Source organism: Ranitomeya variabilis, chromosome 4, assembly GCF_051348905.1.
Source record: "Ranitomeya variabilis isolate aRanVar5 chromosome 4, aRanVar5.hap1, whole genome shotgun sequence".
Lineage (NCBI taxonomy): Eukaryota > Metazoa > Chordata > Amphibia > Anura > Dendrobatidae > Ranitomeya > Ranitomeya variabilis.
Window position 1 is genome coordinate 771,502,981 of NC_135235.1, and position 26,630 is coordinate 771,529,610.

Genomic DNA, 26,630 nt, shown 5'->3' on the forward strand with positions numbered 1-26,630 from the left:
AACTGCTGGGTGCGAAACATCCGGGGGAGAAACATCCGGGGGGCGAACTGCTGGGGGCGAAACATCCGGGGGCGAACTGCTGGGGGCGAAACATCCGGGGGCGAACTGCTGGGGGCGAAATGTGCGGGGGCGAACTGCTGGGGGCGAAACATCCGGGGGCGAAACATCCGGGGGCGAAATGTGCGGGGGCGAAATGTGCGGGGGCGAAATGTGCGGGGGCGAAATGTGCGGGGGCGAAATGTTCGGGGGCGAAGTGTACCTGGGGGCGAAATGCTGGGGGTGAACTGCTGGGGGCGAAACTTCCAACTCCCGGCGTACACACAGCAACGCAGCTATCAGGGAGCCTTATAAGCTACAGAACTGTTGCACAGAAATCGAGCCTCCACTGTCCCAAAAAAAAAAAGGTGGTGTTGGACAGTGGAAATCGCTACAGCGGTTAATTTACCCTGCCTAACGCTATCCCTGCTTCTGACGAAGGGGCAGCAACCTCTCCCTACGCTCAGATCAGCAGCAGTAAGATGGCGGTCGGCGTGCGCGCCCTTTTATAGCCCCTGTGATGCCGCAGAAAGCAAGCCAATCACTGCAATGCCCTTCTCTAAGATGGTGGGGACCAGGACCTATGTCATCAAGTTGCCCACACTCTGCGTGCACCTTCATTGGCTGAGAAATGGCGCTTTAAGCGTCATATGAAACGCGACTTTGACGCGAAGATCGTGTACCGCATGGCCGATCACACGCTGGGATCGGATCGGGTTTCATGAAACCCGACTTTGCCAAAAGTCGTCGACCTATGAAAATGACTGATCCGTTTCGCTCAACCCTACTCGGGATAAATTGGCAACAACTTTTGGGGTCCAATTTCTCCTGTTGCCCTTGTGAAAATAAAACGGGCTAAAAAATCTTTTTTGTGGAAAAAAAATATTTTTTATTTTCACGACTCTGCATTATAAACTTCTGTGAAGCACTTATGCATTCAAAGTTCTCACCACACATCTAGATAAGTTCCTTGGGGGGTCTATTTTCCAAAATGGGGTCACTTATTGGGGGGTTCTACTGTTTAGGCACATCAGGGGCTCTGCAAACGCAACATAACGCCCGCAGACCATTCTATCAAAGTCTGCATTCCTAAACGGCGCTCCTTCCCTTCCAAGCTCTGCCATGCGCCCAAACAGTGGTTTACCCCCACATATGGGGTATCCGCCTACTCAGCATAAATTGCACAATAAATTTTGGGGTCCAATTTCTCCTGTTACCCTTGTGAAAGTTAAAATTTGGGGGTGAAAAGATCATTTTTGTGGAAAAAATATGATTTTTTTTATTTTCATGTCTCTACATTATAAATTTCTGTGAAGCAGTTGGGGGTTCATAGTGCTCACCACATATCTAGATAAGCTCTTTGGGGGGTCTAGTTTCCAAAATGGGGTCACTTGTGGGGGGGTTTCTACTGTTTAGGTACATCAGGAGCTCTGCAAATGCAACATGACGCCCGCAGACCATCCCATCAAAGTCTGCATTCCAAGCGGCGCTCCTTCCCTTCCGAGCCCCGATGGGTGCCCAAACAGTGCCCCCCCCACATATGGGGTATCAGCATACTCAGGACAAACTGGTCAACAGATTTTGGGGTCCAATGTCTCCTGTTACTCTTGAGAAAATAAAAAATTGCAGGCTAAAAAATCATTTTTGAGGGAAAAAAAAGGATTTTTTGTTTTCACGGCTCTACTTTATAAACTTCTGTGAAGCACTTGGGGGTTTAAAGTGCTCACCACACATCTAGATAAGTTTCTTCAGGGGTCTAGTTTCCAAAATGGTGTCACTTGTGGGGGGTTTCCACTGTTTAGGCACATCAGGGGCTCTCTAAACGTGACATGGCAACCGATCTCAATTCCTGCCAATTCTGCATTGAAAAAGTCAAACAGCGCTCCTTCTCTTCCAAGCTCTGCGGTGCGCCCAAACAGTGGTTTACCCCCACATATGGGGTATCGGCGTATTCAGGAGAAATTGCACAACAAAATTTATTGTTACATTTCTGTTTTTACACTTGTGAAAATAAAAAAATTGGTTCTGAAGTAAAATGTTCATTTTTTCCTTCCACATTGTTTCAGTTCCTGTGAAGCACGTAAAGGGTTAATAAACTTCTTGAATGTGGTTTTGAGCAGCTTGAGGGGTGCAGTTCTTAGAATGGTGTCACACTTGGTTATTTTCTATCATATAGACCCCTCAAAATGACTTCAAATGTGATGTGGTCCCTAAAAAAAAAAAATGGTGTTGTAAAAATGAGAAATTGCTGGTCAACTTTTAACCCTTATACTCCCTAACGAAAAAAAAGTTGTTTCCAAAATTGTGCTGATGTAAAGTAGACATGTGGGAAATGTTATTTATTAACTATTTTTTGTGACATATCTCCCTGATTTAAGGGCATAAAAATACAAAGTTTGAAAACTGCAAAATTTTAAAAAATTTCACCATATTTCCGTTTTTTTCATAAATAATCATAAGCAATATCGAAGAAATGTTACCACTAACATGAAGTACAATATGTCACGAAAAAAACAATCTCAGAATCAGCAGGAGCTGTTAAAGCGTTCCAGAGTTATAACCTCATAAAGTGACAGTGGTCAGAATTGTAAAAATTGGCTCGGTCATTAACCCCTTCCCGACATGTGACGGAATAGTACGTCACATGTCGGGACCCCCGCTTTGATGTGCGCTCCGGCGGTGAGCGCACATCAAAGTCGCGACATGTCAGCTGTTTTTTACAGCTGACATGTGCGCGCAATAGCGGCGGGTGAAATCGCGATCACCCGCCGCTATTAACTAGTTAAATGCCGCTGTCAAACGCAGACAGCGGCATTTAACTACCGCATCCGGCCGTGCGGCCGGATATGAGCGCATCGCCGACCCCCGTCACATGATCGGGGGTCGGCGATGCTCCTCCATTGTAACCATAGAGGTCCTTGAGACCTCTATGGTTACTGATCGCCGGTGGCTGTGAGCGCCACCCTGTGGTCGGCGCTCACAGCACACCTGCAATTCTCCTACATAACAGCGATCTGATGATCGCTGTTATGTAGCAGAGCCGATCGGGCTGTGCCTGCTTCTAGCCTCCCATGGAGGCTATAGAAGCATGGCAAAAGTAAAAAAAAAAAGTTTTTAAAAATGTGAAAAAAATAAAAAAAATATAAAAGTTTAAATCACCCCCCTTTCGCCCCAATCAAAATAAATCAATAAAAAAAAACCCCAACCTACACATATTTGGTATCGCCGCGTTCAGAATCGCCCGATCTATCAATAAAAAAAAGCATTAACCTGATCGCTAAATGGCGTAATGAGAAAAAAATTAGAAACGCCAGATTTACGTTTTTTTGGTCGCCACGACATTGCATTAAAATGCAATAACGGGCGATCAAAAGAACGTATCTACACCAAAATGCTATCATTAAAAACGCCAGCTCGGCACGCAAAAAATAAGCCCTCACCTGACCCCAGATCACGAAAAATGGAGACGCTACGAGTATCGGAAAATGGCGCAATTTTGTTTTGTTTCGTTTTTTGCAAAGTTTGGAATTTTTTTTCACCACTTAGGTGAAAAATAACCTAGTCATGTTAGGTGTCTATGAACTCGTACTGACCTGGAGAATCATAATGGCAGGTCAGTTTTAGCATTTAGTGAACCTAGCAAAATAGGCAAGCAAAAAACAAGTGTGGGATTGCACTTTTTTTGCAATTTCACTGCACTTGGAATTTTTTTCCCGTTTTCTAGTACACGACATGCTAAAACCAATGATGTCGTTCAAAAGTACAACTCGTCCCGCAAAAAATAAGCCCTCACATGGCCAAATTGACGGAAAAATAAAAAAGTTATGGCTCTGGGAAGGAGGGGAGCGAAAAACGAAAACGGAAAAACGGAAAAAGCTCCGGGGGTGAAGGGGTTAAGTACCAAATTGGCTCTGTCACTAAGGGGTTAAAGGTGAACTTCAAGCTCAAGGAACATTGGTGTCAGATCACACCATCTGTTGTTGTATGAGCCAAAGTGGACTTCTTGGGAGATGACCAAGGAGGACACCATTGTTGAAAAAAAAATCGTAAAAAAGCCAGACTGGAATTTGCCAAACTACATGTTGACAAGCCACAAAGCTTCTGGGAGAATGTCCTATGGACAGATGAGACAAAAATGGAAGTTTTTGGCAAGACACATCAGCTCTATGTTCACAGACGGAAAAACAAAGCATATCAAGAAAAGAGCACTGCCCCTACTGTGAAACATGGAGGAGGCTCTGTTATGTTCTGGGGCTGCTTTGCCGCATCTGGCACACGGTGTCTAGAATCTGTGCAGGGTACAATGAAATCTCAAGACTATCAAGGGATTCTAGAGAGAAATGTGCTGCCCAGTCTCAGTCGCAGGTCATGGGTCTTGCAACAGGATAATGACCAAAAACACACAGCTCAAAACACCCAAGAATGGCTAAGAGGGAAACATTGCACTATTCTGAAGTGGCTTTCTGAGCCCTGACCTAAATCTTATTGAGCATCTCTGGAAAGAGTTGAAACATGCCGTCTGGAAAAGGCAACCTTCACACACGAGACAACTGGAGCAGCTTGCTCTTCAGGAGTGGCCAAAATACCTGTCAAGAGGTGCAGAAGTCTCATTGACAGTTACAGGAATCGTTTGATTGCAGTAATTGTTTCAAAAGGTTGTGCAACAAAATATTAAGTTAAGGATTCCATCATTTCTGTCCCGGCCTATTTCAGTTGTTTTTTATTAATTCTGTGGAAGCATGGTTGAAAAGCAATGTCTGACTTTCATATGCTCATTTTCATAAATTATTTATTATTACTTTTGTCAGATTGAAGTTATTTATGTGACCATTGTGGGTTTTTCTGTCATTAGGAAACACACACCGCAAATTAAGTGGATTCTTCTCACTATTATATTGCTAAATACAGGGATCCAAAATGTTGTTTGAGCACACTGCAAGACTCAGAAGTGAGAGCGGATTTTGCTGGATTGATTTATAGAAACACTGTTGCTTTTCAACAGCCTTTGAGCCACTAATAATGTTGGAACCTCTGTTTTTCCATTGACAGATGATAGGCCTGAATGGGGACTTGTTTTTTGTGAGATGATAATTGGTATTATTTTCGCCTACATAACATTGATTGGTTTCTTTTTATTCGATATTTGGGAGGCAGAATGAACAAACAGTTGAACACCACACACTACTGGTTAATCCAACAAGGTTTTCTATTAGACTGTGAACTGTCATTGTCTTGGTAAATATAAGTTTTTTACATAGCTTGCCATTTTTATGGACAGTTTAAAAGTAGAACTGTTCAAAAATATGAAAAGTTTTTTTAATTAAAAAAATTGTTTTTTATCTTAGCAGATGACTGTACCAGGAGCTCAGAGGGACAGTTGACATCTTCAATTTTTAAATCTGATGACCTTGAGATCCTACAAGATACAACTGAAGTGAATGCCATTACTCCAGATATACCATCACCCATTCACAGCAAAGATCTGTCATCTGATCTTATGAAACAAAATAAAAGTCACAAAAGAGACATTAAAAAACAAACTGCTCCTAAAGCAAAGAAGCCTTTTTCCTGTTCAGAATGTGGGAAATGTTTTGCACGTAAATCACTGCTTGTTACTCACCAGAGAACTCACACAGGGGAGAAACCTTTTTCATGTTCAGAATGTGGGAAATGTTTTGTACATAAATCACTGCTTGTTACTCACCATAGAACTCACACAGGGGAGAAGCCTTTTTCCTGTTCAGAATGTGGGAAATGTTTTGGACGTAAATCACGGCTTGTTATTCACCAGAGAACTCACACAGGGGAGGAGCCTTTTTCATGTTCAGAATGTAACAAATATTTTAACCAGAAACAACATCTTGTTAGTCACCAGAGAAGTCACACAGGGGAGAAGCCTTTTTCATGTTCAGAATGTGGGAAATGTTTTGCACATAAATCACATTTTGTTACACACCAAAGAACTCACACAGGGGAGAAGCCTTTTTCATGTCCAGAATGTGGGAAATGTTTTGCACATAAATCACATTTTGTTACACACCATAGAACTCACACAGGGGAGAAGCCTTTTTCATGTTCAGAATGTAACAAATGTTTTAACCAGAAATCACATCTTGTTACTCACCAGAGAAGTCACACAGGGGAGAAGCCTTTTTCCTGTTCAGAATGTGGGAAATGTTTTATCCAGAAATCAGATTTGGTTATTCACCAAAGAACTCACACAGGGGAGAAGCCTTTTTCCTGTTCAAAATGTGGGAAATGTTTTAACCAGAAAGGGACGCTTGTTAGACATCAGAGCAGTCACACAGAGGAGAAGCCGTTTTCATTTTCTTAATGTGGGAAATATTTTACTTGAAAATCAACTGTTAATAAACATCAGTGACGTCACATGGGGAGAAGCCTTTTTTAGGTTCAGAATGTTGGAATAGTTTTAACCAAAATTGAATCTTCTTAAATGGGTTGTCTCTTGTCATTCCTCTTGTTTGCTGAAAAAAAGGATAAAACTAAACTTTATTAATTCCGAATGTAAAACTATACCCATATTTTCCCCCTGAAGATTAGTCAGTAGGTGACTAATAGAAAAAACGTGTACTCCACAGTCCAGTATATAGGGTGAGGTGAAGTATACACGCTCACTCTCCAAGCCTCTCATTTCTATGGGTTTCATCGTCCTCACCAAAGGAGACTCATCAGGAGACTATTTAATATTGACCTATATTCAAGTGAGGCTATAGACGAAAAAAAAAAGCTAAAATCATGTATCATGTTATCCGAAACAGTCAGAAACCAGCCACATATTGGCAGATCCCAGACCTCATACTATATATTTTGTAAATTTATAAGCCACTCCAGTGTCAGGAATAGACAGTATGTGAAAATACAGTATAATGCTTGTGTTTTCTCTGTCTCCCATGACGGCACCACGGAGATAGAGGGCATCTGCCCATCAAGGACAGGAAACCTACAGATAAAAAGGGCGGTACCTCTCCCGCATCAGTTGGTTTCCTGTCCCTGATGGGGAAACTACAATCGACGCAAGGATCATGCCTGAGGATCGTCGTGGGATTCTAGGCCCAGCCAGACCGATCCAGGCAGCGGGGGTTCCCTGAACAGTAAAAAAAAGTTATGTTTCAGCTCACCCCCATCAGAAAATCCATGAAAGTCCACAAAAACATCTGAGCAAGGTAAACGCCACCGCCCAACATCCTCTGCCAGGTAAGTAAGAAAAAAATCCAGCTCCAGAGTAAAAAGTCATCAAATTTATTTCCACATATTTAAAATTCGGAAAAAGCTGCTTACAAATAGCTGCACAACTGTTCCAGAAAAGAAGCCATAAGTTAGCTGAATGCGTTTCGAGCACACATAGGTGCTCTTTGTCCACAGCATAAACTTTGTAGGGATTCACTCGCTCAGGTGCATTGGAGGAAACAGGAGGCACATTCTCTTTAATGTCCAAGTGGGTTTATTTGCTCCATAAACCAGCAAGGCAGCAACAAAAAGGAAAACAGTCTGTATATCAGGCCGACATAGCATAAAAGTCCATAGAAGAGCTCTGCTCTGCACATGCTGTGCAATGTCCAGCACGCAGGCCCAGTCCTGGAGCCTTAACACACTGTGGAGGCTTTCTCCTCCACACACACAGACTCCTGTCTGTAGAGTCCCGCCTGGACACAGGGAACTCTGTCCACACTCACAGACTCCCAAAACACTCACCTCCATTATGTAGCCTGAAACCACACCCAGGAACCCATCACATGATTAGACATGTGGTTCTGACATCACCACAGGTCCTGAAACAGATAGGCATGGTTACGCCCCTTACCCAGGGGTGAGGTATATGGGTAGCCAGACCCTCCCATCTCTCAGCTACCCGTAACCCGGATCCAAATATACCAAACAATTCCTCATTGCTTTATGTGCATTAAAGAAAACACTCCGGGTTACATCACAGCGACAAACCTCTGTGATACATACCTCCCGTCGACTATACAACCTTTAGCCACGCTACATACCTCCCCCTCTGCCTAAAGCCGTGGGGCTTGGCACTTGTCCTAAACCAACTAGAGACCCCTCTCAGTCGACCCTGACAGCCAAACCGTCTGTCTAAGTCAGGGCCTGTTATTGAACCCTTACGTCGGCATTCGTCATCCCTTTCCGTCACATCCTTTGATAACGATGACCCCTTGTCATCTCATCGGCTACAGGATCTCCCGCTTAAGTCACTGAGCCCTGAGCTAACTGAGGAGTCACTATTTCTAGCTCTTCCATCTGACCACCTTCGGTTCTCTCTCAGTCGTTGATCTCTCCTATTGTCTTTCTTCGGAGAGCAGCTCTTCTCTTTATGTCTATATCCTCTGTTAACTTCAGCTTGAGGACTTCCAGGCTTTAGAGCACCTCTTCGCTTCTCTGGCAGCTGTTTATTAACTTGCAGTCTCTCAAGTCTCAGCTGTTCTACCTCCCTTAGGTATGCCATGCGATATTCCAGGAGCATGCGGATATTCCTAAGACTCTCTCTGGATCCGACAACCAGGAACGGAACCATCCCATCTTCACCCATGGCCTGGACCTCTTCATCAGCCGGTATCCTCAGTCTCTTCAGACCGGATTTATCCACCATCTCCTGCATCACTCTCCCAAGTTTCCCAATGACTTTCGCCACCAGAACTTTGGGTACTTGGACTGTGTCTTCTACTAAGCCAAGCCGACTAAGAGCTTTCTTTTCACGCTCCAAACGTCGAACGGCTTCATCATTCTTCAAAATGATCCTCTGTTTTGTACGGAGGCAGTGTAGGTGCATATCCCTCAGGATAGCCACCCGCTTCATTGTGACTTCCAAAGTCGACAGTATCACCAACTGTTTAGTATCTGGTGCCCAGTGCACACTACATGCTTCCACTGCTTTTCTGAAGGCCTCATGCACACCTTCACCGGTACAGGCTTCTTGCACCTCTTCGGGTACATCAATCATGGTCTTGAAGAGCGGGGTCTCACTCTCTTCATAGACAGACGGCTCCCTTTATGCCTCTGACCTTTCCACCAAGACGTCTGTCATGACCGGGTTACTGTCTTGTTCCGCTTTTAGCACAAACTCTTCCTCAGTCTTGTCTTCTGCTTTAGCCTTCGCCAAGAAGGGCATTGGCAACTCCTCTGCCAGGCAGCGACGCTCCTCCTCTCTCTGGAGAAGCTCCTGCTGACATTTCTTGAGCCATTCTGAGCACGTCCATATCTTTCAATATGGCCCTATTCATGGCGTGACACACTGACAGGTGACGTCTGAGTTCAAAAACCTCCTTCTCTAGGTCACCCACTTTGTGCTCAATTGCTTGCCTCAGGACCCTTTCTTGTTCAGCAGTTTCTTTAAGCAGCTCTATGTTATGGTCCTGCTCTCTTTTTGCTAGCACATGTTGCACCACCAGTTCTTTAATTAAACTTTCAGACGGGGGCTCTTGCCCACCCACACTCTGCCTCTTCAGAGTTCCACCTGTTTATGCATCCACCTCTATGGTCTCTTCTGGGCTCTTGGTAACTTCAGAGTTCTCCATCTCTTCAGCATCAGGTTCTCTGGAGCCTTCATACTGAGCCACTTCACTCTTTCCGGGCATTGCAGATGTGGGTCTACTACAGGTCTGTTCTAACCCCAGCCCGTCACTAACTACCTCAGTGCTAGGGTTTGTCAGAGATAAAGGACAATAACGTTATCTGTACCTGACCCTGTCTCTTCCTCATCATCTTTCTTCTCAGAGGGTGTAACCTGTCCCGCCCTTTTGCGTCCCCCGCGACGAGATGAAGACCTGAGATTTTTACTTGGCTCCTCCTTACTGCACTCTTTTCCCTTTGCGCTCAAGTCACAGTCTGGATAGGAGTCACCCCCTCTCACTCTGTCATCCTGGAACAGCAATTCCCCATTTACACAAGTGTCAAATCCACACTTTCTTCCAGTCACCCGGAACTCTGGATTATCGACTAGGGTTGAGCGACTTTCATATTTTTAAGATCGAGTCGGGTTTTGTGAAACCCGACTTTGTCCAGAGTCGAGTCGAGTGCAGTTGGCCGATTATCGCTAAAAGTCGGGGATCGACCGAAACACGAAACCCAATGCAAGTCAATGGGGAAGCATAGTCGGCAGTGAGTGGAGGCCAGGAAAACACCTACAGTGCCCATTTTAATGCCAAAAACATCCATTCTTGTTTCTGAAGCTTGTCAATCATAATTAACTTTATAATAATAGTTGGGCATTGGAACTTGGGGGTCAATTGGCAAAAGTTGTGGGGGGTAGGGCTGGTTCAAGGTTTTAGTGGGCCCAGGAAACGTGGACTACGTCACGGCGGTGGAGCAGGGAGAGGTAAGTATTTCAACGTTGCAAGTGCTGTGATCCTGAGCAAGCAGGGGGGGCCCACTCGTTCGCATTGGCACTGGCACAGGGCCCCTCAAAGTACAGCGGTGTGTTTGCACGGCGGGGGCACCTCCCACCAGCAGCGACACTTTTGCGTACTCTGAGGGGCCCTGTGCCAGTGACGTCGCCAACGAGTATGCCCCCCCCACCTGATGAAGGAACCTGCACTTTCATCTGCACCTTCCTCTTTGTCCCTGTGTAAGGTGGTATAACATGTGGGAAGGGGAACCTTACTTTCAGCAGGGTCAGATTCTGGCTGTGTAGAGTGCAAGGGGAATGTAGTGGTCTAGGTCAATGTACCAGCAGACTCATCTAGCAATGGCTGGGCAATGGGCAGGATGAGGAGTAAACACAGATATAGGGCCAAAGAATAAAGTAGGCTAAATGCAGTTCAAAATTGGTAACAGGACTGAACAGGCGGCACTGCTTTGTTCAGTGGAGTAGAAAACCCAAGAGCAGCAGACACTGTTTTAAGGGCCCAACCACACTAGTAGGCCAAATGCAGTTTAATATCTGATACTATAGGCCGAAAGCCAGAAGGTAGAAGCTCAGCTGTATTCAGTTGAGGGCAACACCAGGGAGGGGCAGACACCGTTAGTAGGCCCTAACCACCAATTTTTAAAAACACAGCACTTAATGAGAGCCAGAAGGTTGAAGCACAGCTGTATTCAGTTGAGGACAAACACCAGGCAGGGGCAGACACCGTTAGTAGGCCCTAAACACCATTTTTTTATTTAAAAACAGCACTTAATGAGAGCCAGAAGGTTGAAGCTCAGCTGTATTCAGTTGAGGGCAACACCAGGGAGGGGCAGACACCGTTAGTAGGCCGTAATCAAAGTTGAAGGCCAAATGCAGTTTAATATCTGATACTATAGGCCGAAAGCCAGAAGGTAGAAGCTCAGCTGTATTCAGTTGAGGTCAACACCAGGGAGGGGCAGACACCATTAGTAGGCCCTAACCACCAATTTTTAAAAACACAGCACTTAATGAGAGCCAGAAGGTTGAAGCACAGCTGTATTCAGTTGAGGACAAACACCAGGCAGGGGCAGACACCGTTAGTAGGCCCTAAACACCATTTTTTTTATTTAAAAACAGCACTTAATGAGAACCAGAAGGTAGAAGCTCAGCTGTATTCAGTTGATGACAAACACCAGGCAGGGGCAGACACCGTTAGTAGGCCGTAACCAAAGTTGAAGGCCAAATGCAGTTTAATATCTGATACTATAGGCCGAAAGCCAGAAGGTAGAAGCTCAGCTGTATTCATTTGAGGTCAACACCAGGGAGGGGCAGACACCATTAGTAGGCCCTAACCACCAATTTTTAAAAACACAGCACTTAATGAGAGCCAGAAGGTTGAAGCACAGCTGTATTCAGTTGAGGACAAACACCAGGCAGGGGCAGACACCGTTAGTAGGCCCTAAACACCATTTTTTTTATTTAAAAACAGCACTTAATGAGAGCCAGAAGGTAGAAGCTCAGCTGTATTCAGTTGAGGGCAACACCAGGGAGGGGCAGACACCGTTAGTAGGCCCTAACCACCAATTTTTAAAAACACAGCACTTAATGAGAGCCAGAAGGTTGAAGCTCAGCTGTATTCAGTTGAGGGCAACACCAGGGAGGGGCAGACACCGTTAGTAGGCCGTAACCAAAGTTGAAGGCCAAATGCAGTTTAATATCTGATACTATAGGCCGAAAGCCAGAAGGTAGAAGCTCAGCTGTATTCAGTTGAGGTCAACACCAGGGAGGGGCAGACACCGTTAGTAGGCCCTAACCACCAATTTTTTAAAAACACAGCACTTGATGAGAGCCAGAAGGTTGAAGCACAGCTGTATTCAGTTGAGGACAAACACCAGGCAGGGGCAGACACCGTTAGTAGGCCCTAAACACCATTTTTTTTATTTAAAAACAGCACTTAATGAGAACCAGAAGGTAGAAGCTCAGCTGTATTCAGTTGAGGGCAACACCAGGGAGGGGCAGACACCGTTAGTAGGCCCTAACCACCAATTTTTAAAAACACAGCACTTAATGAGAGCCAGAAGGTTGAAGCACAGCTGTATTCAGTTGATGACAAACACCAGGCAGGGGCAGACACCGTTAGTAGGCCGTAACCAAAGTTGAAGGCCAAATGCAGTTTAATATCTGATACTATAGGCCGAAAGCCAGAAGGTAGAAGCTCAGCTGTATTCAGTTGAGGTCAACACCAGGGAGGGGCAGACACCGTTAGTAGGCGGTAACCAAAGTTGAAGGCCAAATGCAGTTTAATATCTGATACTATAGGCCGAAAGCCAGAAGGTTGAAGCTCAGCTGTATTCAGTTGAGGGCAAACACCAGGGAGGGGCAGACACCGTTAGTAGGCCGTAACCTAAGTTGAAGGCCAAATGCAGTTTAATATCTGATACTATAGGCCGAAAGCCAGAAGGTTGAAGCTCAGCTGTATTCAGTTGAGGGCAACACCAGGGAGGGGCAGACACCGTTAGTAGGCCCTAAACACCAAGTTTTTAAAAAACAGCACTTAATGAGAGCCAGAAGGTTGAAGCTCAGATTTAGTCATTTGAGGACAACTTGAATTAGGGACTGCAGACAGACTTACCAGGCTGTCCCCTGTGTGGACCATGCATCCAATACATTAACCCATTGCGCCACAAAGGACACGTAACCTTCCGTGGCCATGCCTACAGGTCCATGTGTCTGTTGTCAGGTGTACCTTTGGACTCACAGATTGACAGAGTGCATGGACAATGCGGTCTTTTACATGCTGGTGGAGGGGTGGGATGGCTTTTCTCGCAAAAGAATTGTCAACTGGGTAGCTCATAGCGTGGTACACCGTAGTCCATCATGGCTTTATTAATATTAAATAAAATAAAAAAATATGCTCTATGCACTGTAAAATAGGTTCCAGGGGTAAACGGGCAGCATTGGTGTGGTCAGTGGAGGAGTAATGCAAGTAGGGACCGCAGACAGGCTATCAAAGGCCTAAAATAACAAACAATAGGCTCATGGCAGTTTTACATCGGTTACATGAATACACAGGCAGCATTGTGGTCAGTGGAGGAGTAATGCAAGTAGGGACCGCAGACAGGCTATCAAAGGCCTAAAATAACAAACAATAGGCTCATGGCAGTTTTACATCGGTTACATGGATACACAGGCAGGCAGCATTGTGGTCAGTGGAGGAGTAATGGAAGTAGGGACCGCAGACAGGCTAACAAAGGCCTAAAATAACAAACAATAGGCTCATGGCAGTTTTACATCGGTTACATGGATACACAGGCAGCATTGTGGTCAGTGGAGGAGGAGTAATGGAAGTAGGGACCGCAGACAGGCTAACAAAGGCCTAAAATAACAAACAATAGGCTCATGGCAGTTTTACATTGGTTACATGGATACACAGGCAGGCAGCATTGTGGTCAGTGGAGGAGGATTGCAAGGAGTGTCTGATACAGTCAGTTAGTACTCCAAAAAAAAAAAAAAAAATGTTAATGTCTCGCTAAACAACTATAAGTAAAAAAAGGGTGGCATGCTTAGGTACAGGGGTGGGCTCATCTGCAGAGTTTATGACAAAATAATTTGGCAGTAAATTAGTATTTACTGGTGTCAATATAGGACACTGCCCCAGACTACTTTAACTAGCATCATAGATGCAAACAAATTGGTACTGTTTGTCAGTGCCAGGCATTGAATGATGTCAGTGCATAGACTAAACATTGGTGGAGCTGTGCGAGATAATTTTGCACGTGGTAGAGCACAGTTTGAGCTTGGGGGGGGAACTCTCTTGTGGCCGGCGGTACCGCCCCAGGGCCCCTCATGTTACAACGGTGTGTCTGACGTTGGGTGCGCGCCACCACCGCCAGAGACACTACATTGTACTATGAGGGACCCAGTGGCAGTGCCGTCGACCAAAAGCGGGCACACCCACCTCTTCAGACAAACAGCACTGTAACGGGTGCTTGCGCCAAGTGGCGAGACAACGGCCCCGTGGGGGGATTTTTCCCATTGGGGGAGGTGTAAACATGTCGTATGCTGGACAAACAGCTGCTGCAAATTAAGAGATAGGAACACTCAGTAAGACCAGTCCACAAGCAAGACCTTTTTATAGGAATGCTAGGTGTCAGCCGGGAAAGGTGGGGCAAAATAATTTGAAATCCAGGAGTGGTTCATTTTAATGAAGGTGAGATCATCCACATTTTGGGTAGCCAGACGAGTCCTTTTTTCGGTTAATATTGAACCAGCAGCACTGAATACTCTTTCTGATAGCACACTAGCTGCTGGGCAAGCAAGCTCCTGCAACGCATATTCTGCCAATTCAGGCCAGGTGTCTAATTTGGAGGCCCAGTAATCAAATGGGAATGACGGTTGAGGGAGAACATCGATAAGGGATGAAAAATAGTTAGTAACCATACTGGACAAATGTTGTCTCCTGTCACTTTGAATAGATGCTGCAGTACCTGTCCTGTCTGTGGTCATTGGGAAATCACTCCACAACCTGGTCAGAAAACCCCTCTGTCCAACGCCACTTCTGATCTGTGCACCTCTAACACCTCTGCCCTGTAGCCCCCTGCAGCTCGTGTGAGAACCATCACCGGCGCTGTGTGCTGGGAATGCCTGAATCAAACGGTCTACAAGAGTAGCTTGTTTGGTTGCTAATATTTGTTCGAGGTTCTCATGTGGCATAATATTTTGCAATTTGCCTTTATAGCGAGGGTCAAGGATGCAGGCCAACCAGTAATCGTCATCGCTCATCATTTTAATAATGCGTGTGTCCCTTTTGAGGATACGTAAGGCATAATCCGCCATGTGGGCCAAAGTTCCAGTTGTCAAATCTGCGGTTGTGCTGGTTGGAGGGGCAGTTACAGGCAAATCTACGTCACTTGTCTCCCTTAAAAAAACAGAACCCGGCCTTGCAACGACACTAATTTCTGTTGGCCCAGGAGAAGCTTCCTCATTCAAAAAGTACTCATCCCCATCATCCTCCTCGTCCTCCTCCTCCTCTTCGCCCGCTACCACGTCCTCTACACGGCCCTGACCAGACAATGGCTGACTGTCATCAAGGCTTTCCTCTTCCTCGGCTGCAGACGCCTGCTCCTTTATGTGCGTCAAACTTTGCATCAGCAGACGCATTAGGGGGATGCTCATGCTTATTATGGCGTTGTCTGCACTAACCAGCCGTGTGCATTCCTCAAAACACTGAAGGACTTGACACAGGTCTTGTAGCTTCGACCACTGCACACCTGACAACTCCATGTCTGCCATCCAACTGCCTGCCCGTGTATCCTCCCACAAATACATAACAGCACGCCTCTGTTCGCACAGTCTCTGAAGCATGTGCAGTGTGGAGTTCCACCTTGTTGCAATGTCGATGATTAGGCGATGCTGGGGAAGGTTCAAAGACCGCTGATAGTTCTGCATACGGCTGGAGTGTACGGGCGAACGGCGGATATGCGAGCAAAGTCTGCGCACTTTGAGGAGCAGGTCGGGTAACCCCGGGTAACTTTTCAGGAAGCACTGCACCACCAGGTTTAAGGTGTGAGCCAGGCAAGGAATGTGTTTCAGTTGGGAAAGGGCTATGGCAGCCATGAAATTCCTTCCGTTATCACTCACAACCTTGCCTGCCTCAAGATGTACAGTGCCCAGCCATGACTGAGTTTCATTCTGCAAGAACTCGGACAGAACTTCCGCGGTGTGTCTGTTGTCGCCCAAACACTTTATTGCCAATACAGCCTGCTGACGCTTGCCACTAGCTGTCCCATAATGGCACACCTGGTGTGCAACAGTGGCAGCTGCGGATGGAGTGGATGTGCGACTGCGGTGTGTGGACGAGCTCTCGCTTCTGCATGAGGAGGAGGAAGAGGAGGAGGGGGGGCTAACGCCTACAGCCAACTCTTTCCTTGACCGTGGACTAGGCAAAACTGTCCCAATATTGCTGTCCCCTGTGGACCCTGCATCCACCACATTCACCCAGTGTGCCGTGATGGAGACGTAACGTCCCTGGCCATGCCTACTGGTCCATGCATCTGTTGTCAGGTGCACCTTTGTAGTCACAGACTGCCTGAGTGCATGGACGATGCGGTCTTTAACATGCTGTTGGAGGGCTGGGATGGCTTTTCTAGAAAAGAAGTGCCGACTGGGTAGCTCGTAGCGTGGTACAGCGTAGTCCATCAGCGCTTTGAAAGCTTCGCTTTCAACTAACCGGTAGGGCATCATCTCTAATGAGATTAGTCTAGCAATGTGGGCGTTCAAACCCTGTGTACGCGGATGCGAGGATGAGTACTTCCTTTTCCTAACAAGAGTCTCATGTAGGGTGAGCTGGACTGGAGAGTTGGAGATCGTGGAACTAGCGGTGGTGCCGGTGGACATGGCAGACTGAGAGAGGGTTGGAGATGGTATTCTTGCCGGTGCCCTACATGCAGTGTTTCCTACTGCAAACCTGGCGATTCCGACTTCTTTGGCCTGGCGACGAAAGCTGCACAGATACTGCAGGTGGTGCGGGAAATGGTGGGTTTACAGTGAGGGAAGGGATGTAGCGTTGCTGACTAGCTTCATTGGCCGAGGGTGCTGCAACCTTTAGGGACGTTTGGTAGTTAGTCCAGGCTTGCAAATGCCTGGTGGATAAATGTCTATGCATGCAACTTGTATTTAGACTTTTAAGATTCTGACCTCTGCTTAAGGTAGATGAACATTTTTGACAGATGACTTTGCGCTGATCATTTGGATGTTGTTTAAAAAAATGCCAGACTGCACTCTTTCTACTATCGGATACCTTTTCAGGCATTGCAGACTGAGCCTCTTTAACCGGATGGCCACGCTGTCCTCCAACTGGTTTTGGTTTTGCCACGCGTTTTTGGCCAGATACGGGCCCGGCAGATGGAACCTGTTGTGATGTTGATGCCTGCTGCGGCTCCTCCTCCTCCGCTTCTGAACTACTGCCACCTGCACCCTGTTCCCCCAATGGCTGCCAATCGGGGTCAACAACTGGGTCATCTATGACCTCCTCTTCTATGTCGTGTGCAACTTCGTCTGTGTAACCATGTAAGCCGGTGGTATAGCGTTCGTGACGGGGCACCATAGTCTCCACTGGGTTTGATTCTGCCTCAGTACACTGCGAGGGCAATGTTCTGGTCTGAGTCAAAGGAACAGAATAGTAATCTGGCTCTGGCTGTGCATCTGTGCACTCCATGTCCGATTCAACTTCTAATGGGCATGGCCTGTTAACTGTTTCACTGTCTAACCCAGGAACGGTATGTGTAAAGAGCTCCATGGAGTAACCTGTTGTGTCGACTGACGCATCCTTCACTGTTGTTCTGGGTGAAGGACACAAGGAAGCGACTTGTTCCTGACCGGGAGCATCCACTGATGATGCACTGCTCTGACATTTGGCACTTTCCGAGGAGGAGGCGAAAGAGCTAGAGGCAGAGTGAGCAATGAAAGCGAATACTTGTTCCTCCTGCTCCGGCTTCAAAAGTGGTTTTCCTACTCCCAGAAAAGAGAGCGTTCGAGGCCTTGTGTAGGCAGACAACGTTTTTGGCTCAACAACTCGAGACTTAGGTGCTGTACTGCTTTTACCACGACCACCTGATGCTCCACCACCACCACTACCATCATTACCAGCTGACAATGACCGCCCACGGCCACGACCTCTTCCACTAGACTTCCTCATTGTTTGCAAAACGTAACTAAAGTAACGCTATTTGTTACTGTAAAACAACTTATAAGGTGAACTCAAACTTCTGTAGGATTTATATATACCTTTATAGGTGCCTGACACTGAAAGGAAAATCAGGCCCAATGTTACACACTAGGTTTTCTGTGCCCCAATAATTTGAGACAGATGGCACACACAGGAGCAGCACTCAAGCAGACTTGCCAATATTTATCTTCCACTAACTATTTTTTTTTGAAAAGGGAGAATTTACCCAAAAAAACCAAAAAGGCCCAGTATTACACAGTGCTTTTCCGTGGCACACAATGAGAGACAGATGCCACACACAGGACTGGCACGGAGGCAGACTTGCCAATATTTATCTCCCCCTAACTATTTTTTTTTTAAAAGAGAGAATTTACCCCAAAAAACCAAAAAGGCCCAGTATTACACACTGCTTTTCGGTGGGACACAATGAGAGACAGATGCCACACACAGGACTGGCACGGAGGCAGACTTGCCAATATTTATCTCCCACTAACTATTTTTTTTTGAAAAGGTAGAATTTACCCCCCCCCAAAAAAAAAAGGTCCAGTATTACACACTGCTTTTCGGTGGGACACAATGAGAGACAGATGCCACACACAGCAATGGCACGGAGGCAGACTTGCCAATATTTATCTCCCACTAACTATTTTTTCTTGAAAAGGGAGAATTTACCCCCCCCCAAAAAAAAGCCCAGTATTACACACTGCTTTTCGGTGGGACACAATGAGAGACAGATGCCACACACAGCAATGGCAAGGAGGCAGACTTGCCAATATTTATCTCCCACTAATTTTTATTTTTTTTGAAAAGGGAGAATTTAGCAAAAAAAAAAAAAAAATGACCAAGTATCACACAGTGGTTTTTTCGGTGCCACACAATGAGAGAGAGATGCCACCCACAGGACTGGCACGGAGGCAGACTTGCCAATATTTATCTCCCTGCAGTTATCTCAGAAAAGTATGGCAGGCAGCTAGAAAAAGGACTGCTGCACACAAAAGTGTGGACAAACACACAAGATAGCTGTGCAGAAAGGAAGGAAATACAGGATTTGTGCTTTGAAAAAAGCAGTTGGTTTGCACAGCGGCGTACACACACAGCAACGCAGCTATCAGGGTCAGGGAGCCTTCTAGGGCAGCCCAATGAGCGACAGCGCTGAGGAAAAAAAAATGTAGCTTCCACTGTCCTGCAATCAAAAGGTGGTGTTGGACAGTGGAAATCGCTACAGCACAAGCGGTTTGTAGCTTTATGTACCCTGCCTATCACTATCCCTGCTTCTGAAGAAGCTGCAGCAACCTCTCCCTACGCTCACATCAGCAGCAGTAAGATGGCGGTCGGCGGGAACGCCCCTTTATAGCCCCTGTGACACGGCAGAAAGCAAGCCAATCACTGCAATGCCCTTCTCTAAGATGGTGGGGACTGAGATCTATGTCATCACGCTGCCCACACTCTGCGTCCACCTTCATTGGCTGAGAAATGGCGCTTTTAGCGTCATTGAAACGCGGCTTTGGCGCGAAAGTCGCGTACCGCATGGCCGACCCCACACAGGGATCGGATCGGGTTTCATGAGACGCCGACTTAGCCAAAAGTCGGCGACTTATGAAAATGAACGATCCGTTTCGCTCAACCCTATTATCGACCTTAGGTGTCGCTATCTCCTTTTCACACATCACACCACTCGGAATCACTACAGCCGCCTGTTGTGGTGGGGCTCCCTTAGGGTCATTCTAGTCCATCCTGAGCAATCAGACACTCCCCTTTCCTCCCACAAGTCCCAAAACCTTTCAAAGTCCTGGCCTATTACAACAGGGAATGGCAGATCTGAGACTACAGGTACACCATGGCTGGCAATAATAGTGGGTGTCTCAATGATTACCCTGGACACTAGGGTTGAGCGAAACGGGTCGTTCATTTTCAAAAGTCGCCTTCTTTTGGCAAAGTCGGCGTCTCATGAAACCGAGCCGATCCCAGCGTTGCATCGGCCATGCGGTACGCGACTTTCGCGCCAAAGTCGCGTTTCAATGACGCGAAAAGCACCATTTCTCAGCCAATGAAGGTGAACGCAGAGTGTGGGATGCGTGATGACGCTGGTCCCCACCATCTTAGAGAAGGGCATTGCAGTGATTGGCTTGCTGTCTGCGGCGTCACAGGGGCTATAAAGGGGCGTTCCCGCCGACCGCCATCTCACTGCTGCTGATCTGAGCTTAGGGAGAGGTTGCTGCCGCTTCGTCAGAAGCAGGGATAGCGTTAGGCAGGGTCCATTAACCACCAAACCGCTTGTGCTGTAGCGATTTCCACTGTCCAACACCACCTTCGGTGTGCAGGGACAGTGGAAGCTACATTTTTTTTTTCTCAGCGCTGTAGCTCATTGGGCTGCCCTAGAAGGCTCCCTGATAGCTGCATTGCTGTGTGTACGCCACTGTGCAAACCAACTGCTTTTTTCAAAGCACAAATCCTCTTGTTCCTTCCTTTCTGCACAGCTATCTTTTTTGTTTGTCCACACTTTTTATTTAATTTGTGCATCAGTCCACTCCTTATTGCTGCCTGCCATACCTGGCTGAGATTACTGCAGGGAGATAGTAATTGTAGGACAGTCCCTGTTTTTTTTTTTTTTTTGTGGGAGATTAAGATTGGCATTTCTGCTAGAGTGCCATCCCTGTGTGTGCCATCTCTCACTCAGTGGGCCATAGAAAGCCTATTTATTTTTTTGCTTGATTTGGGTTCTGAAATCTACCTGAAAAAAAATCACTACATCAATCAGTGGGAGAAAAATATTGGCCTCAGGGCTTGTGTGCCACTGCTGTGTGTGCTATCTCTCATTCAGTGGGCCATAGAAAGCCTTTTTTTTTTTTATTAATTGGTTTCTAAATTGTCCCTGAAACAATCATTTTATCTTATTCGGTTTCTAAAGTCTCCCTGAGAAAAAAAAAAAAATAGGTGGGAGATTAATATTGACATTTGTGCTTGAGTGACAGTCCTGCGTGTGTGGCATCTCTGTGATTTGGTGCCACAGAAAACAGAGTGTGTAACATTGTGCCTGATTTTCCTTGTGGTCTCACCAACCTGTTAAGGGATATTGAAATCATACTGAAGTTATAGCTCACCGTGTAAGTTGTTTGACAGCAACAAATAAAGTTACTTTGGTTAAGTTTTTAAAACAATGAGGAAGTCTGGTGCAAGAGGTCGTGGCCGTGGGCGTTCATTGTCAGCTGGTAATGATGGTAGTGGTAGTGGAGCATCAGGTGGTCGTGGGGATAAAAATATTCCACCTAAGTCTGGAGCTGTGGAGCCAGTTTCGTCGTCTGGCTACACAAGGCCTCGAACGCTCTCTTTTCTGGGAGTAGGAAAACCGCTTTTAAAGCCGGAGCAGCAACAGCAAGTTTTGGCTTACATTGCAGACTCAGCCTCTAGCTCTTTTGCCTCCTCTTCTGAAATTGGTAAATGTAAAAGCAGCGCGTCGCTTGTGGATGTTCACGGTCAGGGACAAGTCGCTTCCTTGTCCTCTTCAGCAAAAACTACAACAAGAGAGAAGGATGCAGCAGGCGACACAACGGGTTACTCCATGGAGCTCTTTACACATACCGTCCCTGGCTTAGAAAGTGAAACACTTAACAGGCCATGCCCATTACAAGTAGATTCTGACATGGAGTGCACTGATGCACAGCCACAGCCAGAGTACTATGCTGCTCCTTTGACTCAGACCACAACATTGCCCTCTCAGGGTACTGATCCACAATCAGACCCTGATGAGACTATGTTGCCCCGCCACGAACGCTACACCACCGACCGACACGGTGACACAGACGAAGTTGCACACGAGCTCGAAGAGGAGGTAATAGATGACCCAGTTGTTGACCCAGATTGGCAGCCATTGGGGGAACAGGGTGCAGGCGGCAGTAGTTCAGAAGCGGAGGTGGAGGAGGGGCCGCAGCAGTCATCAACATCGCAACAGGTTCCATCTGCCGGGCCCGTATCTGGCCCAAAACACGTGTCAAAGCCAAAACCTGTTGGAGGACAGCGTGGCCATCCGGTTAAAGCTCAGTCTGCAATCCCTGAAAAGGGATCCGATGCTAGGAAGAGTGCAGTCTGGCATTTTTTTAAACAACATCCAATTGATCAGCGCAAAGTCATCTGTGAAAAATGTTCAACTAGCTTAAGCAGAGGTCAGAATCTGAAAAGTCTCAATACTAGTTGCACGCATAGACACTTAACCACCATGCATTTTCAAGCCTGGACTAACTACCAAACGTCCCTTAAGGTTGTAGCACCCTCGGCCAATGAAGCTAGTCAGCAATGCAACATCCCTTCCGTCACTGTAAGGCCACCATTTTCCGCACCACCGGCAGTATCTGTGCAGGTTTCTTTGCCAGCCAAAAGCAGTCAGGGTCAGGGAATCACCAGTTTTGTAGGAGGAAATATTGCATCTAGGGCACCGGTGGAAACAATACCGTCTCCAACCGTCTCTCAGTCTGCCATGTCCACCGGCACACCCGAAAGTGAAGCGAAGCTTTCAAAGCCCTGATGGAGTACGCTGAACCACGATACGAGCTACCCAGTCGACACTTTTTTTCCAGAAAAGCCATCCCAGCCCTGCACCAGCATGTTAAACAGCGCATCGTCCATGCACTCAGGCAATCTGTGAGTACAAAGGTGCACCTGACTACAGATGCATGGACCAGTAGGCATGGCCAGGGACGTTATGTGTCCATCACGGCACACTGGGTGAATGTGGTGGATGCAGGGTCCACAGGGGACATCAATTTCGGGACAGTTGTGCCTAGCCCACGGTCTAGGAAACAGTTGGCTGTAGGCGTTCGCACCCCCTCCTCCTCGTCCTCCTGCAGAAGCTACAGCTCTTCCACAGACCGCAGTCGGCCAACCACTCCATCGGCAGATGACACTGTTGCACACCAGTTGTCCCATTATGGGCCAGCTACTGGCAAGCATCAGCAGGCTGTATTGGCTATGAAGTGTTTGGGTGACAACAGACACACCGCGGAAGTTCTGTACGAGTTCTTGCAACAAGAAACGCAGTCGTGGCTGGGCACAGTAGATCTTGAGGCAGGCAAGGTAGTGAGTGATAACGGAAGGAATTTCATGGCTGCCATCTCCCTTTCCCAACTGAAACACATTCCTTGCCTGGCTCACACCTTAAACCTGGTGGTGCAGTGCTTATTGAAAACTTATCCTGGGTTCTCCGACCTGCTCCTCAAAGTGCGTGGACTTTGCTCACATATCCGACGTTCGCCTGTACACTCCAGCCGTATGCAGACCTATCAGCGGTCTTTGAACCTTCCCCAGCATCGCCTAATCATAGACGTTGCAACAAGGTGGAACTCAACACTGCACATGCTTCAGAGACTGTGCCAACAGAGGCGGGCTGTTATGTTTTTGTGGGAGGATACACATACACGGGCAGGCAGTAGGATGGCAGACATGGAGTTGTCAGGTGTGCAGTGGTCGAAGATACAAGACATGTGTCAAGTCCTTCAGTGTTTTGAGGAATGCACATGGCTGGTTAGTGCAGACAACGCCATAATAAGCATGAGCATCCCCCTAATGTGTCTGCTGATGCAAAGTTTAACACACATAAAGGATAAGGATTCTGCACCAGAGGAATAGGAAAGCCTTGATGACAGTCAGCCATTGTCTGGTCAGGGCAGTGTACAGGACGAGGTAGCGGGCGAAGAGGAGGTGGAGGACGAGGAGGATGATGGGGATGAGTATATTTTTAATGCGGAAGCTTTCCCGGGGGCACTGGAAATTGGTTGCGTGGCAAGGCCGGGTTCTGGTTTTTTGAGGGAGACAAGTGACGTAGATTTGCCTGAAACTGCCCCTCAACCAATCACAACCGGAGATTTGACAACTGGAACTTTGGCCCACATGGCGGATTATGCCTTACGTATCCTAAAAAGGGACACACGCATTACGAAAATGATGAACGATGACGATTACTGGTTGGCCTGCCTCCTTGATCCACGCTATAAAGGCAAATTGCAAAATATTATGCCACATGAGAACTTGGAACTAATATTAGCAACCATACAATCAACTCTTGTTGACCGTTTGCTTCAGGCATTCCCAGCACACAGCGCACGTGATCGTTCTCACACGAGCTCCAGGGGGCAGCAGACTAGGAGTGTTAGGGGTGCACACATCAGAAGTGGCGTTGGACAGAGGGGTTTTCTGACCAGGTTGTGGAGTGATTTTGCTATGACCGCAGACAGGACAGGTACTGCTGCATCAATTGAAAGTGACAGGAGACAACATTTGTCCAGTATGGTTACTAACTATTTTTCATCCCTTATCGATGTTCTCCCTCAACCGTCATTCCCATTTGATTACTGGGCATCAAAATTAGACACCTGGCCGGAATTGGCAGAATATGCATTGCAGGAGCTTGCTTGCCCGGCAGCAAGTGTCCTATCAGAAAGAGTATTCAGTGCTGCAGGTTCAATATTAACCGAAAAAAGGACTCGTCTGGCTACCCAAAATGTTGATGATCTAACATTCATTAAAATTAACCACAACTGGATTTCGAAATCTTTTGCCCCACCTTGCCCGGCCGACACCTAGCTTTCCTATGAAAAGCTCTTGCCTGTGGACTACTGTGAATTACTTTTCTAATGTCTAATTTGCTGCAGCTGATTGTCCAGCATATGACATGTTTACACCTCCCTAAATGGCCAAACTCCCCACACGGGGCCGTGGTATCGCGACTTGGCGCAAGCACCCGTGAGACTGCTGTTTGTCTGAAGAGGTGGGTGTGCTCGCTTTTGGTCGACGGCATTGCTACTGGGTCCCTCATAGTACAATAAAGTGTCTCTGGCGGTGGTGGTGCGCACCCAACGTCAGACACACTGTTGTAACATGAGGGGCCCTGGGCCTGTACCGCCGGCCACAAGAGAGTTCACCCACCCCCAGGTCAAACATTGCTCTACCACTTCCACAGTTATCTCTCACACTTCCACCAATGTTTAGTCTATGCGCTGACATCCTTCCATACCTGCCACTGACAATACCATTGTGTTGACATGTATGATGGTACTTAACATAGTCAGGGGCAGTGTCCTCTATTTACCACAGTAAATACTTTGCGCTAAATTAGTAGGTCTGAAACAACGCAGAGGATCCCACCCCTGAACCTAATGATTGCACCCTTTAGTGTTTTTGTTTTGTTTTAATGCGAGACATTCACATTTCTTTGTTGTTTTTGACTACTAACTGGCAGACACTCATTACAATCGGCCTCCGTTGACCAGACCACTGCTGCCCGTGTACCCCTGGAACCTATTTTACAGTGCCTACAGCCAGCCCATTTTATTATGTTAGGCCTTCGAAGCCTGTCTGCGTTCCCTCCTTCCACTAGGCCTCCACTGACCAGACCACTGCTGCCCGTGTACCCCTGGAACCTATTTTACAGTGCCTACAGCCAGCCCATTTTATTATGTTAGGCCTTCGAAGCCTGTCTGCGGTCCCTCCTTCCACTAGGCCTCCACTGACCAGACCACTGCTGCCCGTGTACCCCTGGAACCTATTTTACAGTGCATAGAGCCTATTTTTTTATTTTATTTAATATTAATAAAGCCATGATGGACTACGCTGTACCACGCTATGAGCTACCCAGTTGACAATTCTTTTGCGAGAAAAGCCATCCCACCCCTTCACCAGCATGTTAAAGACCGCATTGGCCTTGCATTCTGTCAATCTGTGAGTCCAAAGGTACACCTGACAACAGACACATGGACCTGTAGGCATGGCCACGGAAGGTTAGGTGTCCTTTGTGGCGCAATGGGTTAATGTATTGGATGCATGGTCCACACAGGGGACAGCCTGCTAAGTCTGTCTGCAGTCCCTAATTCAAGTTGTCCTCAACTGAATAAAGCTGAGCTTCTACCTTCTGGCTCTCATTAAGGTTTTTGTTTTAAAAAAAATGGTGTTTAGGGCCTACTAACGGTGTCTGCCCCTGCCTGGTGTTTGTCCTCAACTGAATACAGCTGAGCTTCTACCTTCTGGCTCTCATTAAGTGCTGTTTTAAAAAAAAAAAAAGTTTAGGGCCTACTAACGGTGTCTGCCCCTCCCTGGTGTTGTCCTCAACTGAATAAAGCTGAGCTTCTACCTTCTGGCTCTCATTAAGGTTTTTGTTTTAAAAAAAAATGGTGTTTAGGGCCTACTGTCTGCCCCTCCCTGGTGTTGCCCTCAACTGAATACAGCTGAGCTTCTACCTTCTGGCTCTCACTAAGTGCTGTTTTTAAAAAATAAATTGGTGTTTAGGGCCTACTAAAGGTGTCTGCCCCTGCCTGGTGTTTGTCCTCAACTGAATACAGCTGAGCTTCTACCTTCTGGCTCTCATTAAGTGCTGTTTTTAAAAAAAAAAAAAAAAAAGTTTAGGGCCTACTAACGGTGTCTGCCCCTCCCTGGTGTTGTCCTCAACTGAATAAAGCTGAGCTTCTACCTTCTGGCTCTCATTAAGGTTTTTGTTTTTAAAAAAAATGGTGTTTAGGGCCTACTAACGGTGTC

General features: G+C 46.8%; 2 protein-coding genes across 2 annotated transcripts in view; one reads left to right on the top strand and one right to left on the bottom strand.

The window, feature by feature from the left end:
* The window catches only part of LOC143766954 (uncharacterized), a 68,692-nt gene extending 62,269 nt beyond the window's left edge, over nucleotides 1-6,423 (top strand). The window contains exon 7 of the mRNA XM_077254973.1: nucleotides 5,382-6,423. Coding sequence (XP_077111088.1) covers nucleotides 5,382-6,370 — 989 coding nt within the window. The 3' untranslated portion in view covers nucleotides 6,371-6,423. The remainder of the gene's footprint in view (nucleotides 1-5,381) is intronic.
* LOC143768300 (uncharacterized) overlaps nucleotides 1-26,630 on the bottom strand; it is a 401,106-nt gene that overhangs the window by 230,889 nt on the left and 143,587 nt on the right. The window lies entirely within an intron of this gene.